This window comes from Microcaecilia unicolor, unplaced genomic scaffold, assembly GCF_901765095.1.
Source record: "Microcaecilia unicolor unplaced genomic scaffold, aMicUni1.1, whole genome shotgun sequence".
Lineage (NCBI taxonomy): Eukaryota > Metazoa > Chordata > Amphibia > Gymnophiona > Siphonopidae > Microcaecilia > Microcaecilia unicolor.
Window position 1 is genome coordinate 1,655 of NW_021963040.1, and position 15,878 is coordinate 17,532.

Consider the following 15,878-nt stretch of genomic DNA (forward strand, 5'->3'; position numbering starts at 1 on the left):
TAAAACATGGACGTCTATTTTTTTTCGAACATACGGTTCGGTCCGCCCCTTCACGGACCCGTTCTCGGAGATAAACGTCCATGGAGATAGACGTTTTCGTTCAATTATGCCCCTCTGTATCAATAGTTCTCTTCCAAAAAACTTTAAACAATTCTAATTGTTACATGTCAAGGATTTTGTTCTTTAACATCAGCTTCTACCATTTTGCCATCTAAACAAGATTTTCTAGTTCTACAATTCTTAGAAAAAGAAGTGAGTAAACCACTGCTAATTATTAAATAGGTACCTAAGTAGCTGGAATGCTGACATGTACTCTTCAGATTCCCAGACATTCTTCTCCATACATGCGCAATGCAGCTCTCTGATCTGTGATTAAAGAACATGAAAACGGCTAAACTGAGATGCTTCATAAATAGGAACAATTAGGTACATTACTTACTGGTCTGCTGTCCATTTTGGGATACAACTGCATGGCACTGTTATTGAGCCTGGATATGGAATTCAGGGTACTTTCTAGTGTTTGTTTGCTGATGACCACAGCACAAGGTGAAATTAGTTCTTACCTGCTACTTTTCTTTCCTTGTGTCCCTCCAGACCAGTGCAGATGAGTGGTATGTACACGCCTACTAACAGGTGGAAATTGAGAACTAATGAGCTGTGACTTCAGCCAGTAGTTTACTAGTTTCAGCCAGTATTTCTATAACAGAGCACTGAGGAGTAAGACCTCCAAAATATGAGTTTGAAAGACAAGACTCGAAGTTAACAAGAACAAATTAACACAAGAAGGAAATCCCCAAAACATTTTGTAACAGAAAACACATCAAACTATGTACATGAAAACAGGCTTCTATTCTCCACGCAGAAAAGGAAAGAAATGACTTGGAAGTGCAATCAGATATTCTAACTGGGTTCAGGACTGGTCTGGAGGGACTCGAGGAAAGAAAATTTGCAGGTCACAACTAATTTCACCTTCCTTATCATCCCTTCAGACTAGTGGGATGTATCAAAGCAGTAATCAATGAGGGCAGGACAAATGCAAAGCTGCAGAGAGCACATTAGATCAAAAAGCTGCCTCCTGGCTTACCTGAATATCCAAATGATAATGTCAAACAAATGAATGCAAGGAAGACTATGTAACTGTCCCGTCCGTGGCCGTGACAACCCTCAGACTTACCCTGTTTCTGGGAGTCAGTGTCTGTGCTGGCTTCTGCTTGTCTCTGTGTTTGTGTCTGTCTTAGGTTCTCTCTGGCTCTGTGTGCTGATTGCCCTACTGAACCTCACCTGTGTGGGCTATGCCTCTTCCAAGATGGCTGCCGCCTCTTCCTCCTTGCCAGTATCCAAGATGGCTCCCGCTGTTCCTTTCTATGGGATGACTGCTTTGTGTGTCAAGCCTCTGTTTGGTTGCAAGGTGATTGCTGCAGCTGTGGCTCTGGTGTTGATGAGCTTTATTAGTGACTTGGAGACTACAGTCCTGGCCTTTGCATCTCATCTAAAGGTCCTGCTGTATAGAGTGCTCTGTACACAGTTTCAGTGTTTGCTCTGAGTGAGTTTCTATGTTTGTGTATACTAGCTAGCTTAGGCACCGTGTGGCTTGTAGCCTGTGTATAGCTTTGCTAGTGTTCTATGTTTGTTCAGACTAGCTAGCTTAGGCACCGTGTGGCTTGTAGCCTGTGCATAGCTCTGCTAGTTCTCTGTGTTTGTTTCCAGTGCAGGACTAGTAGCTTAGGCACCGTCTGGCTTGTAGCCTGTGCATAGCTTTGCTAGTGCTCTGTGTTTGTTCCTAGTGTAGACTAGCCAGCTTAGGCACTGTCTGGCTTGTAGCCTGTGCATAGCTCTGCTAGTTCTCTGTGTTTGTTTCCAGTGCATGACTAGTAGCTTAGGCACCGTCTGGCTTGTAGCCTGTGCATAGCTTTGCTAGTGCTCTGTGTTTGTTCCTAGTGTAGACTAGCCAACTTAGGCACCATCTGGCTTGTAGCCTGTGCATAGCTCTGCTAGTTCTCTGTGTTGTTTCCAGTGATAGACTAGACAGCTTAGGCACCGTGTGGCTTGTAGCCTGTGCATAGCTCTGCTAGTTCACTGTGGCTGTTCCTAGTGTTAGACTAGCCGCCCTTGCTAGTCACTATCCCAAGCCTGTGTTTGTTCCTAGTGTTAGACTAGCCGCCCTTGCTAGTCACTATCCCAAGCCTGTGTTGTTTCTAGTGTTAGACTAGCCGCCCTTGCTAGTCACTATCCCAAGCCTGTGTTTGTTCCTAGTGTTAGACTAGCCGCCCTTGCTAGTCACTATCCCAAGCCTGTGTTTGTTTCTAGTGTTAGACTAGCCGCCCTTGCTAGTCACTATCCCAAGCCTGTGTTTGTTCTTAGTGTTAGACTAGCCGCCCATGCTAGTCACTATCCCAAGACTGTGTTTGTTCCTAGTGTTAGACTAGCCGCCCCTGCTAGTCACTATCCCAAGACTGTGTTTGTTCCTAGTGTTAGACTAGCCGCCCCTGCTAGTCACTATCCCAAGACTGTGTTTGTTCCTAGTGTTAGACTAGCCGCCCCTGCTAGTCACTATCCCAAGACTGTGTTTGTTCCTAGTGTTAGACTAGCCGCCCTTGCTAGTCACTATCCCAAGACTGTGTTTGTTCCTAGTGTTAGACTAGCCGCCCTTGCTAGTCACTATCCCAAGACTGTGTTTGTTCCTAGTGTTAGACTGGCCGCCCTTGCTAGTCCCGAGACTGTGATTGTTCCTAGTGACAGACTAGCCAGCTTAGGCACCGTGTGGCTTGTAGCCTGTGTAAAGCTTTGCTAGTGTTCTGTGTTGTTTCCAGTGCATGACTTGTTAGCTTGGGCACAGCTTAGTTGTTAGCTGGTGTCTAGCCCTCCAAGTCTCCTGAGTTTGCTCTGTTTATGTTCCTGTGTATGACTGGTTTGCCTAGGTATAGTGTTCCTATTAGCCTGGGTACAGTTTACTAGTCATTGTGTTGAAACCTGCCGACTGCCAGAACCCGGACAGTTCCTGCTTGTCTGCCTTGCCTTCGCCTAGGTGCTAGGGGGGCACCTCTGGATCTTCATTCCTGCTGTTCCTGTAAGCCCTACCGGCTGCCAGAACCTGAGGGTTCAACCCGAGGGGGAAGGCAGCCAAGTGTAGGTGAAGACTAGGTCCAGGGTGTCCCAGTTCCGCGGGTTCCGCTCCAGTGTATTCCAGTCCAGCGGGTTTCACTCCGGTATGTTCCAGTCCAGTGGGGCCACTCCAGTGTGTTCAGTCCAGCGGGCCCCACTCCAGTGCGCACCCGTCCGGTGCGTTCCAGTTCCGAGTGTTCCGGTGTAGAACTCCAGTCCGGAGTTCCGGTCCAGTTTTGTTTCCTCTCTACCTGGAGGGTGATTTTGCCTAAAGGACTCACAAACCCCGCGCTTCCGGGGAAGAAGCCTGAAGGTATGCCAAGGTCCTCGAGAGCGCGGCAAGCGCGAGAGACGCGACAGTAACGGCCCAACAAATCTCTTATGGAGGAATCAAAAAACTCTCCGTTCATGAGGTAGCTTATGATCTGGTGGAATGAGCTTTCAAGACTGGAGAAACAAGACGACCTTTAACAATGTAGGCTGAACCAATCACTTCTTTAATCCTCCATACAACTGAAGCTTTTGAGGATCTCCTCCCTGGACTCCTCCAAAAAGAACAAATAGAGCCCTACCAACAATTAAAGAATATAGACAATGTCTCTTCTTTTTCCAACCCTTCCTGAAAAACCAGAAGAGAAATGGATTGATTGAAATGGAAGGGAGAACCTTCCTTCAGAAGAAAAAAAGGGACAGGATGAATTATTATTTGTTGCTTGGAAAAGAAAAATATGGTTCTCTGCAAGATGAGGCTTGCAACTCCGAAATGGATCATGCTGAACAAATGACAACTAAGATTGTTTTTAGAGTAAGGTATTGTAAGGAGGCCTGCTTTAAAGGCTCGAAGGGAGCTTCCTGCAAAGTTGAAAAAACAGATTTAAATTCCAAGGAGGGACCACTGGACGAATTGGTGGTTTTAAGGGCTTCATTTCCTTCAGAAATGTGCTACATCTGGATGCAAACCCATTTACTACCAACTGAACCCCTGTAACAGGCCAACGCCACCACTTGTACTTTCATGGAAACCAAAGCCAAACCTTTCTCCAGACAATCCTGAAGAAAATCCCAAACTTTGGATATGGAAAGTTCTTATGTTCAATTTTATTAGTTTCAAAGCAACACATCTAATCTTATAACAACCCAAAGAAGAATACAAAGAAGATAGGAACATGTTAGTATACTAACTACAGTATACTAACTACAACTGTAGATCACATATCCAACCAGACTCACCCCTTCCCCCATCTCTATAGCATTAGCACTAATTTCACAAATTATTCAATATCAAACTTCTTGCTGTTGATGATATGGATTGTTAAGTTCGGGTCCCAAACAGGAAGATACACTTTTCCTCTTTTCGCTTTAGTACCTGCCCCTCTTGCCTCCCAAATGGCCAGGTTATGAACACGAGCTCTTTAGGTCCAGAAGGATAGAGGTTCAGGGTTCAGCCACATTATACATTTTCCCCCCACCACTATTAATTTTTGTATTAACAAATTTCCATTCTTTCCCCACCACACCCATTCCAACTGACATATCAAGCAAACAAAGTTCTACAGATAACTGGACTCTGTTTTAGAAGATTGCTCAAGTAGAGTGCTATCTCAGACCAAAATTGCATTATAAAAATTGTTTTCTCCTCTAGCACATTTGACACAAAATGGTGTGGGGATCCTCCCTGCCTTGAACATTTGTAATTGTGTGAAATATGTCCAATGGAGAACACGTAATGAGCACTCTTGAATATCCACTCTATGGATCAGTCAGGGTATTCTTTTGATACAGAAAGCCACATTCCATTCTGTTAATAACTTCCCCAAATGTAACTCCCATCTGTCTTCACTATTGTGAATTCTTTCCTCCTCCCCTCCCCCCCAAATTCTGAATAACTTTAAAAAGACCTGAACTAGTCAGACTTTCCTCAGCTACTGAATAAAAAAAAAACTTCTTAACTTCTCTCCCAACTTCAATTTCAGGTCAAGGGATTGGATATAGTGTTTAAGTTGGTAAAAGATAAAACGATCCCCTCACCTCATTTCTACTCGCTGTCTAAAATCCTCTAAAGTCATCATAGTGCCTTCACAGGTAAGCATATGCTCTACCAAACTATAGCCCTGGTCCTCTCAGCTAATACAAATATTCCACCATACCTGGTGGAAATTGTATATTACCCCTTATTAGCAACTGGTCAGTTCCTACAGGGACACTACCCAACCAACGTACCAGTTTATGCCAAGTGTCTTTTAATAGTCTGAACAAAACACTCTTCCCTGATGAATATGGCAAAAGCCAATTGGGAACCTGAAAAAGGGACCAAATATTATATGGATTATACAGCATGTGTTCATACAGAGTAGGAGTATAGGCAGTGAAGTGCCTTGTAGCGCTATAGAAATGCTAAATAGTAGTAGTAGTATAATTATTAAGCTGTAACTTTGGCAGACCTAATCTCCCATATAAATATGACCACTGCCCCTTGGATTTTTTCCCTCCCCAACAAAATTTAACAAGCATCTGATCAACAAGAGATAGATCTATCTTTAATAGGCAGAGGGGCAACTGTCACTTTGTAAGGTCTAAAATAATTCTCACGTTAAGTGAGTGCAACAGCTTGGTAGAGTAAGGCAACTGAATTCCTAAGTATCTGAAGGACTGTTCTGTCCACTTCAATAGGAAATCTCCCCTCCAATAGTGTTTCACTGACCCTTCAGCTACCAGTGCCTATGATTTACAAAAATTTAACTTAAAACCAGCATAGTCCCCATATTCTGTAAAGGTTTCTAACAACTCCCCAAGGGAATTTTGAGGGTCAGTCAAATGAACCAACAGATCATCTGCCAAGGTTGCTATTTTAAATGTATCTCCCCTCGTTCCTTCTCTATTTCAATCTGGAGTAGGAACAATGTCTCATATTGGGGGGGGGGGGGGGGGTCTAATGTCAAAATGAATAATAATGGGGATAATGGGCAACCCTGCTGGGTACCTCTATGTATATCAAAGTCCTTCGATACATTCTCCATTGACCCACACTCTAGCTCTCGGAGTAAAGTAAAGCACGTGAATACAAAATGCCCTTCAAACCTTTAGTGCTATAATACAGCATATATAAAGTCCCATTTGACTCTTTCAAATGCCTTTTTGGCATTGAAACTGATCAATAGAGAAGGGGTGCGAGTTCTTTCTCTGAGTTCCATGGATGTCAATATCTTTCTTATGTTTTTAACTGTGTATTTATCACGAACAAATCCCACTTTGGACTCATGAATTAATGAAGGAAGCCCACTGGCCATCACTTTTGCCAACAGTTTGGTTTCAAAATTCAACAATGATATAGAGAGGTAAGGCTCCAGGAGCAGTAGGTCTCTGCCTGGTTTGGAAAGATCTATAATTTGAGCCAAGTTTAACTCACCCGGCAGTCGTTGAGAGTCCAAGCAGGCTGTATACATGGTAGACAAAGATGGGAGTATATTCTCCCCTAGGGTTTTTATAGAACTCTGCCCAAAAGTCATCTGAGCCCAGAGCCTTCAGAAGAGGACTGTTCTATTGTCCAAGCTATTTCCAGGTTGCCTAAATACATTTTGCTCTGAAGCCCATCTTCTATGGGTTTATCATATAAATTGGCATCGTATTCCTTAAAGATTTGACAAATGTCCTTATCAGAATGTTTAATCCTCCCCTCCTTATCTGTAGGCCCCACTATTCTTCTAGGACCCTCATGAGAGGAAACCAGTCTAGCCAGGAGCGTTCCCCATTTATTACCGTACTTGTATAGCTGATACTTGTAATAAGTAAGATTTCTTAGCTTGTTGATGCAGCAGTTTATTCAAAGCAATCAGTAAAGTTAGCGTTGGTCTCATATTCTCTCATCTTCTGTACTTGCCTTTCTAAACGTATTATTTCCCTATCTCTAGATTTATTTTTAAAGCTAGAATCATTTATGATATCACCCCTAAGGGCTGCCTTTGCCGTTTCAAAAAAGAGTGGGATTGTGCGTATGGGCTGAGTGTGTACAACTATAATTCTGCTAGCATTTTAATATATATTTGCTAAACTTTTCATCTCTGTATAAATCTAGGGGAAATTTCCATGTAAACAACCCTTTTTAAAAATCTTTATTAACAACCCAATTCACCCATATCATTTCATGATCGGAGATCTCACAGGGACCTATTTCCAGCACCTGAACTGAGGACATTAAGGCGTTAGATATCAATATGTAATCTATGCAGCATTGTGTACCATGTGCTCGTGAGAGATGTAGAATCCTTTTCAAATGGATGTAAGATCCTCCAAATATCCAGGAGGTCCAATATCTGGCAAAGCTGAGGAAGCTCCTTATTTGGATTCAATTGTTCTTTTCTACAACAAGCTATTTTGTAAACTTAGGTAGAATTTACCATTGTAGCGACTGGGAGCATACATGCTACACAACACTTGTTGGCCTAAGATAAGTTGACAGATAACAAATCACCCCTCAGTATCTTCTTTGACTTTCTGTATTTGGGTTACCCTACCCTTGCACAACAATATTGCAACCCCTTTCTTTTCCCTCGCCACAGTGGCTATACAATCTCCCACTCACCAGGTTTTCAGCGTCTCAGGTTTGACAGTGGACAGGTGGGTCTCCTGTAAGAAAGTCCCATCTGCCCAGTGTCTTTGCAAAGATTAAGATTTTTTTGTGCTTTAATTGGAGAGGATATTCCCTCCCACATTCCAGAAAATTAACTGGACCATAGTGGTAGAGCATGGCCCAAATCATTCCCACTTCAAAATCTCCAAGGGAAGTTAGAGAGGGGCTGTCCCAGCCTCCGCCCCCCCACTGATTGAGAAGTCTCCCCACTTCAGCCAACAGCCTTGCAGAAAGAACCCCACACCTCTTATAGTACCAATGTTATAAAGTAAACTACTTTCCTATCCCTTCTCCTTCCCCATCTATGAAAAAAACCGAACAAACCAAAACTCTCCCACCTCATTCAGGATTCCCACCCTTCCTCACCATCCTATCCCCCTAACCCCCCTACTCCTCTGATCATCTTTCTTCCCCCTCCCATCCCCCAATATAATATTGCTTCACCTGTAAAAGGAACATGACTTCCAGTTGGCTCCCCTTCCCCCCTGGATATCCCCTACAAAACCTTACAAAAGCAAGTAGTATTTCCTCCCCCTGGATCTCTATCTCCTCATCTCAAAGTAGTTACAGAGTAAATATCTATCCACATCCAATTGGAAGCAGTCAAGAAACCACTCTCCATTAGAATCCACAGTCATCTCCAATGGAGATTGGGAAGTCCCTCGTTCCCCTTCTTGTTCAGATGACATGCCAACCTCTCCAGAAATCAAAATGTATTTGGCACATAATCCAGTTCTTCTCCCTCCTGTCTTTTATGTTGCGATAATGGATTAGACTTGAATAGTCCCCCTTGCTCCAAACATTTCTCCTTTGCCTTGGGAGGCAGACGGTGATCCCCTTGAGACAGCATTTCGATCCAGTTTGTGCCCACCATTGTCTTAGATAGTGGGGTCAAAGCTGGCCGACGAGTACCTCTTTCCAACTCAGACATAAATTTCTGTGCTTCTGTTGGAGGGTAAGGAGCTTTCGCCTGCCGTTAACTATCACCACTAGCTTTGCCGGATACCACATACTCACACACAGGGTTTGTAGTATCCGGCAAAGCTATAGGTATGCTCTATTTCCATCATGTACTGAAACAACTCTTTTCGCTTCCATAACGTCTCCAAACTGAAATCTGGAAAAACCTTGACCTCTGCACTGTCATATGAACAAACTAACTTGTCTCGCTCTCCTCAGCACTAGTGCCATCTCTTGGAATTGTAGAAGCTTTACCCACAAATGCCCTCGGGGAGGGGGCGCAACTAAGTGTCTGGCTATGGTCTCAGCTCTCTATGAGTGTTATGTCTGGGAATGTGAGCCCTTGTGCCCCGACTGAGCACGGCGAAGATGGACTGACACCGCACTCGGTCAGGCAGCCAGACAACCCCTAGCTTCACCTGGGAAGCGACCGCCGTTCTCCGGGAGTTGAGCCCCCAGGTGCAGGCGGCCACCAGGACTTCCGGAACCGGCGGGGTTGCACGGCCACTGACCCGACAGGCAGGGAGAGCAGACACTGTCCAGGAGCAAAGGAATCAGCAGCGCAGCGAATAGTCAGAGAAACAGTCCAAGGTCTAAGCAGGCAGCAACACAGCGCATAGTCAGGCAACAATCCAGGGTCTGGTACACAGGAATCACAGGAACAAAGAGCCGGCTGTAGAACACAGACATAGACCACAACCTCTAAGCACTAGAAGCCAAAGCAAGGAAGGACTGGCGGCAGGGCTTTAAATAGTGTAGGAATTAGGTTCAAACATGTGCAGCTGATCCAGGATGGCTGCCTCCATCAGAAGAGATGCCCTATGCCCAAATATGGGCTTCCTTCCTGAAGCTGTCCAACTCCAAGATGGCTGCCATAACCTGAGACGCCCATCTCCACGATGGCCTTCCTATCCTGGAGATACCACATCCAAGATGGCCGCCGCATCCTCGAATGCCCATACCCTGCGCAAGCAGGCTGCACCTCTGGAGGAGTGGAACAGAGTGTAACAATGCGCTCTCTCAATTTCAAACTTTTGGTAAAACTTCAGATTCCGGGGAATATGCTCTCAGCAAGTTTTGGATGTACGTCACAGGTTGGCTGCCCTCACGGCACCACCAAGATCCTCAATTTTGAACATCTACTCCTATTTTCCTGGGCTGGGGTGGGGGAAAGGGACCCAGGATACCAGTGTGTAACACCTCACAGCTAGGGACCGGTCTAAACAGCTCTAGTTTTATTTTGCAAGGGAACTTAAATTTTTCCAACCAGATCAAATGAGCTACACAGGATACACACCTATCACGTGCTGGAGGCTGAGAAAAACTGGCTAGAACTAGTCTGCACAGGATATCTTTATGCTGTCATCGTTCATTAGTTCTCAGTCTCCACCTGCTGGTAGGTGTGCACAAAGCACTCTTCTAGACTAGTCTGGAGGAATAATAAGAAATGGAATCAAACATCTGGATCTTGTGCGCTGCAGGAAGAATATCTGGAATACTTTCAAGAAAAGACATTGCAAGACAATGAACCCAACACCAAATCCAACTTACATTCAGTGTAAAAATTAGCAAAGACAAAAAGTGATAAAGAATAATTCTATATAGAGGAGAGAGGGAGAGCAGTTCAACTCCACTGTGCTACTGCCTTTAAAAGAAACATTATAAATACATAATCTATGAAGATCAACCTCAATAATGCATACACACAGGACCAAGCCACAGATTGGCTTTAAATAACAAAGGGAGAAGACAATGGCAACAGATTTAAAAAAAAAATGAATGTATCTACACATAGATAGATAAATAAATATAATATAATATATATTTATATATACACACACATTCACATCTGTGAGTGTGTGTGAAGATGATATGTATCTAGCGGAGTACAAACCTAAGAAACTGGAAATTTCCAGGAATTACAAATAATTAAAAATAATAACACAATCATCATAATACTTTAACAGACTGTACACAAAACTTCAAAATGAAAATATAATCAGATAATATCAATTCCCTTTACCCAATACATATCATTGAAAAAGAAAAGTTTTAACATTCTGTCTAAACAATTTAAAAGTAGGTGAGGAAGGTAAAAAAGGGAAAATCTCTTTAAAATTTTGCTGCCTGATATGAAACATGAAATAAAAAGGAAGACAATCCTCAAATCTCACAGAAAATAGCCCCAGAAAGTTGAGCTTGGGTTTTTGCCCTGAAAAAATACAACATGGCACTGATAAGTTCAATTTCATATTCCAAACAGGGAATAGTATTAAGACAGCAATGCACTGTGAAAGCATGGCATGAACTCCATCTACAAATCTCTTCTGAGGTTTATCATAGAATGATAACTGATCTCATTATCACTTTAACAGCAAAGGCTTCAAAATGCTCTTTTAGGGAAAATTCAGATCACATAAAAATAGTTTTCATATTGGCAAACAGCACTGAGTCACCCACTTACGAGCCTAATCAATCTTGCTGTCTACAGATACAAGTGACAATGCTGCACACATCTTGAACATGAATACTTTTTACATATGCATGCAATCATGCTATTTTACAAAACCATCTTTTCCATGTAAAACAGACCTTACATGTGAAAAAAGCTTTATAAAATCTACTATAAATCACTCCCCCCCCCCACCTATACACATATGACTATGTCTTGATTATAAGTTTAATATTAACAGCACTTTAGTATGGGACTGCTCATATCCAGTAAAACAGGGTGCCATAAAAATGTATCTGGATACTAGATTAATCGAATTAGGGGGTAAATGGTCACAATGAGGCGATTTGTTCTCTCTGTATTAATATTTTGCTAATAGAGCAACATATCACTTACCTGCTTCCCTAGGGGATACTTAGGAAGGCGACATGTAAACTCATGAAGGCACTTCAAAACTGGGACGTAATTTTCATGGTAAGCATGCAAGTCTTCAAGTAGTACCTTTACTACATCCTACGAAAAAGTCAAGATAATGCTTTAAACTACATTTTTATTATTAATATATACTGCAGATTCTACTTACTCTATACAGTGTACAATAAAATAAGTCCAATAAAACAAGATTAACATGACAGATACAAAACTGAATAAAAATATGAAAAATACAAATAAAATAAAAATGAATACAGCATTCAAAAAGTTAAAACTATAAATGTTCTGAATATTACAATAATAATATCTAGTAATAATCATCATAGTATGCGCTTAGACTCAAAGCAAAATACGATTTTAAACATTTCTTTTCCATAACAATGTACATTGCATCAAAGCATTTTAGTTGCTTATTAAGGTGCAGTAAAAGTTGGGCTTTTACCAACACCTTAATTTCCCACTGTAATGATTAACTAGTGGTATCTCAGTACCACGGGTTATTCACTCCTACAGTATATGGCAGTAAATAACAGTATATGAATAATGCAGCTTGTAATCAATCTCATAAGATGCGCTATTCATAGTTCCCTGGTGCACTTTTATGGAGTTCCTTGTAATTTTTGTTTTAAGTATGTAAATTTGTATTGTAAACCATTTAAGTCTTGAAAAATAAGTGGTATATAAAGTTTTAATAAACAAAGATACTCTTTAGGCTTTCACCACATCACCATTACACCATGCAAGCCATCGTTTGGCCTTCTTTTGAACATTTTTTTTAATGCATGAAATACACAGTTTCCAAACTGGTCTTTTTAAATAATGTTCTATCACAAATAATTCGAGCTAGAGAAGATACCTATATATCATACAACAATATAATCCTCTTCAGAGTGTAAACGGCTATACTTAGGCATTTAGATGCATACTTCATACTCAGTTCTTAACGGTTAATTGAAAAAATGGAGCCATTACAGTTGTGGAGGCTGTCAGATGTGTGACATCATGATATGCACAACAGAGTTTGTGGACCCTCAATCAGATAAAAGATTTATCCTACAATCTAGAACTTCATGTACCTCTAAATACGTTATACATTGTATTCAATGTCCATGTAGGAAACTATATATAGGACAGATGTCAAGGAAACGTGTAACTCGTTTGACAGAATGTAAAAATAATGTGAACTTCAAGAAAGCTGGTGCCCTTCCGGCAATGAACTGTGAACAAGAACATAGTTTTGAATCTCTACGGTGTATTGTTCTACAGCAATTGAAATTAAATGATAGAGGAGGTGACAATAAACGCCTCCTTGTCCAATTGGAACAAAAATGGATTTTTCATTTGTGGACACTACACCCAATAGGTTTGAACTCGCCGCATCTGACGTCCGCCTATAATTAGAGGCGCCATATTCCTGGCAGTTTCACTGGAGAGCTGCAGCTTTGAAGAGTTGAACCAGATGCCATTAACAGTGAAATGAAAAAGGCTGTTTATTATTAGTTTAAGTTGCAATGTAATTTTGAGTTAGTAACGTGATGCTTTGCATCTAACAGTGCGACCTGCCATGGACCTTGAGGAAGATCCAAAACTCTGGCCATAGTCAGCTGTGCAGAGCAGACAACATTGGGCATCGTGTTCAGATAAGTTTTGCTATATATTTTTGTGATTTAAGAAATAAATTAAATGATGGATAGAGGTTTTTTTTTTGTCAATGATGACAGCGAATAATCCTTGACAAAATAGGCTGTATGCCTTAATCATAAGGAGTCCTATTGAGGCTTTCTCTGCTTTTTTTTTTAATCATTTATTTATAATTTTTCATTTTACAAGGGTCACTTGCAAACAGTAATACAGAGATGTCTGCACATTAATACAAGATAAGAAGAAAACAATCCCAACTAGATATATGGATTATATACAATCATTCTCTTTCCTAGACCACAAAGTGAAGAAAAATAGGGAGAGTGAGATAAGACAAGGAGATCAATTAAACAGTAAACAGAAAAAAGAAAACATGGTATTAACCTGATTATCCCCAGATATTACTCATCTAATTCATTATTCCACATTGATCATCTGGTTGGCTTCTTCAAGACCAAATACGGTGTATAGTCAATTCATTTCATTGAAAACATACTTATTGTCCAGATTTTAGTTAGAAATAATACATCTGATTATATTCTCTGTCTTTTAAAAACCAGAAATTATTTAACAGTACATATACTTAAATCTCCAATTCAAATCCCATTGATCAAAGCAATCCCAGTTTTCACAGGCTTCACTCCTTTCGAAGTAATAATTAAGGAAATATTTCTGAGGAAAACTTTAGGACATACCTGGAACTCTGGGAAAAACAATAATCTCGACATTAATCATCCACCTTATCATTCAAAGTTTCTGGTCCATTATCATTTTCAGGATCATAACCACTTCTAGCTTGTGTAGAACTTCATTTATTATATCAATTTTTCACTCTCAAAGGGTTCAGTCACATTGTCCATGTAACTCTCCAATAAGATTATATCTGAAACAAAGTTATTTACTACCGCCGTCAGGTCCCGAAGCGCCTTCCAGATGGCATTCAATGTAACCTCCACGGAAGCCAAAAACTCCAAGGTGATTTCTCTTGAGGTGTTTAGGAGTGGTTCCGCCGATTCGGGTTCTGCTGTAAACGTCCTCCGTTTCAGCATATGCCTCTAACTCCCTCCTCCACTCCTTTGGACATAGTGGTTGAATAATTTGGGAGCAATGGAGTTGTTTTTCCAGGTCCAAGAGCGTCGACGCTCCTTCGCCGGCGCTAATCAAAGGACTCGCCAACCCTTTCATCTGTGGGCAGTTCGACGCGCAGCGGTCCCGCACTTGCTGCTCAGGGCTTCATTTTGAAAAATTTTTATAAAATGTTGCAGCATATCCATATATTCAGGGTGCTTTACCCACTCTGAGATCCTTAATTATGCACAGAATTTCTCTGGATGTATGTGGGTGCATCCGATCTTTCCCTATCTTATCAAGATACTGATGGTAACCCTATTCCTTGTAAATATTTTTCTACTTCTTCTTCCATTGCTAGAGATTCAAGAGTATATAATTTACCGTAAAGCTCCATAAACTTCTTCCTTATTTCTGCTAAATGATTTACATCCTGACTTTTGCTGCCTTTCATTTTAAGAATATGTTTTTAGAAAGGTCAGAGAGGGGAGGTATGATAGAAATATTTAAACACCTCCATGATATGAATGCACAAGAAGCAGGTCTTTTTTAATTGAAAGGATGTTCTGAGGTGACAAGGCATAGGATGAAGGGGATACAGTTTGCGGTAATCTAAGGAATATTTCTTTGCAGAAAGGATGGTGGATCTGTGGAACACCTTTCCCAGCAGAGGAGGTAGTGATACAGACTATCTGAATTTAAAAAAGTATAAGGCAAGCACAGAGAATCTCTAAGGGAAAGGACTGTAGAAGTTATTAGTTGGTATGGATGGTCAGACTGGGTAGACCTTAGGATCTTTATCTGCTATCATTTTCTATGAGCAAGGGCTCAACAGATCTGGGCTGTACTGAGACACCATAGTGCCTTGTGTGACTTGCCTGCTGGCACTTCCTATCTTGTATGTTTAGTCACCATTGATGAGAGGAGAAAGTGTGCTGCAAGCAATTTTTGTGCCCTCCATCTTCGTGCACTGTTTGCACAGCCTTTGACGCAGTGCTGACACAGAAGACACCTGGGCACCATGCACAGTGAATGTGACTTTGCAAGACTGAACTGTGTCTGCTGAAATGTTGGTGAATGGCATTTAGGATTTACCATTTACTTATTATCATTATTTGTTACATTTGTATCCCACATTTTCCCACCTTTTTGCAGGCTCAATGTGGCTTACATGTAACTGTTAATGGCGTTAACCGATTCTGGTCTGAACAAATACATGGTATGAACGAATACAAAGTGATACTGTTGTAGAATGAGGTGCATGTATGGTAAGTACAATTGGGGGAACTTAGAGAGGGAAGGGGGAAGAAAAGTAATGTCTGTTACGGTCTTTGGTTACATTGTGTTGCAAGTGTCCAGGTATTTTTATGTTGGGTCAGTGGGGTATGCTCTTCTGAACAGGTCTGTCTTTAGTGCTTTCCGAAAATTTAGGTGGTCCAGTGTAGTTTTTTTTTTTACTGCTTTTGGCAATGCGTTCCATAGTTGTGCGCTTAGGTAGGAAAAGCTGGATGCATAGGTGGATTTGTATTTGAGTCCTGTATGTAAATGTAAACTCAGAAGATCCTTATCACAAAACTTACTGAAGTTATTATGATT

General features: G+C 41.4%; 1 protein-coding gene across 1 annotated transcript in view; it reads right to left on the minus strand.

The window, feature by feature from the left end:
* Positions 1 to 286: 286 nt before the first annotated feature.
* LOC115458817 (origin recognition complex subunit 3-like) overlaps positions 287 to 15,878 on the minus strand; it is a gene marked incomplete at its 3' end in the record, with an annotated part of 99,695 nt that continues 84,103 nt past the window's right edge. Inside the window, exons 12-13 of the mRNA XM_030188629.1 lie at positions 11,538 to 11,654; positions 287 to 366 (exon numbers count right to left, since the gene is read on the minus strand). Of these exons, the coding sequence (XP_030044489.1) occupies positions 287 to 366; positions 11,538 to 11,654 (197 nt within the window). The remainder of the gene's footprint in view (positions 367 to 11,537; positions 11,655 to 15,878) is intronic.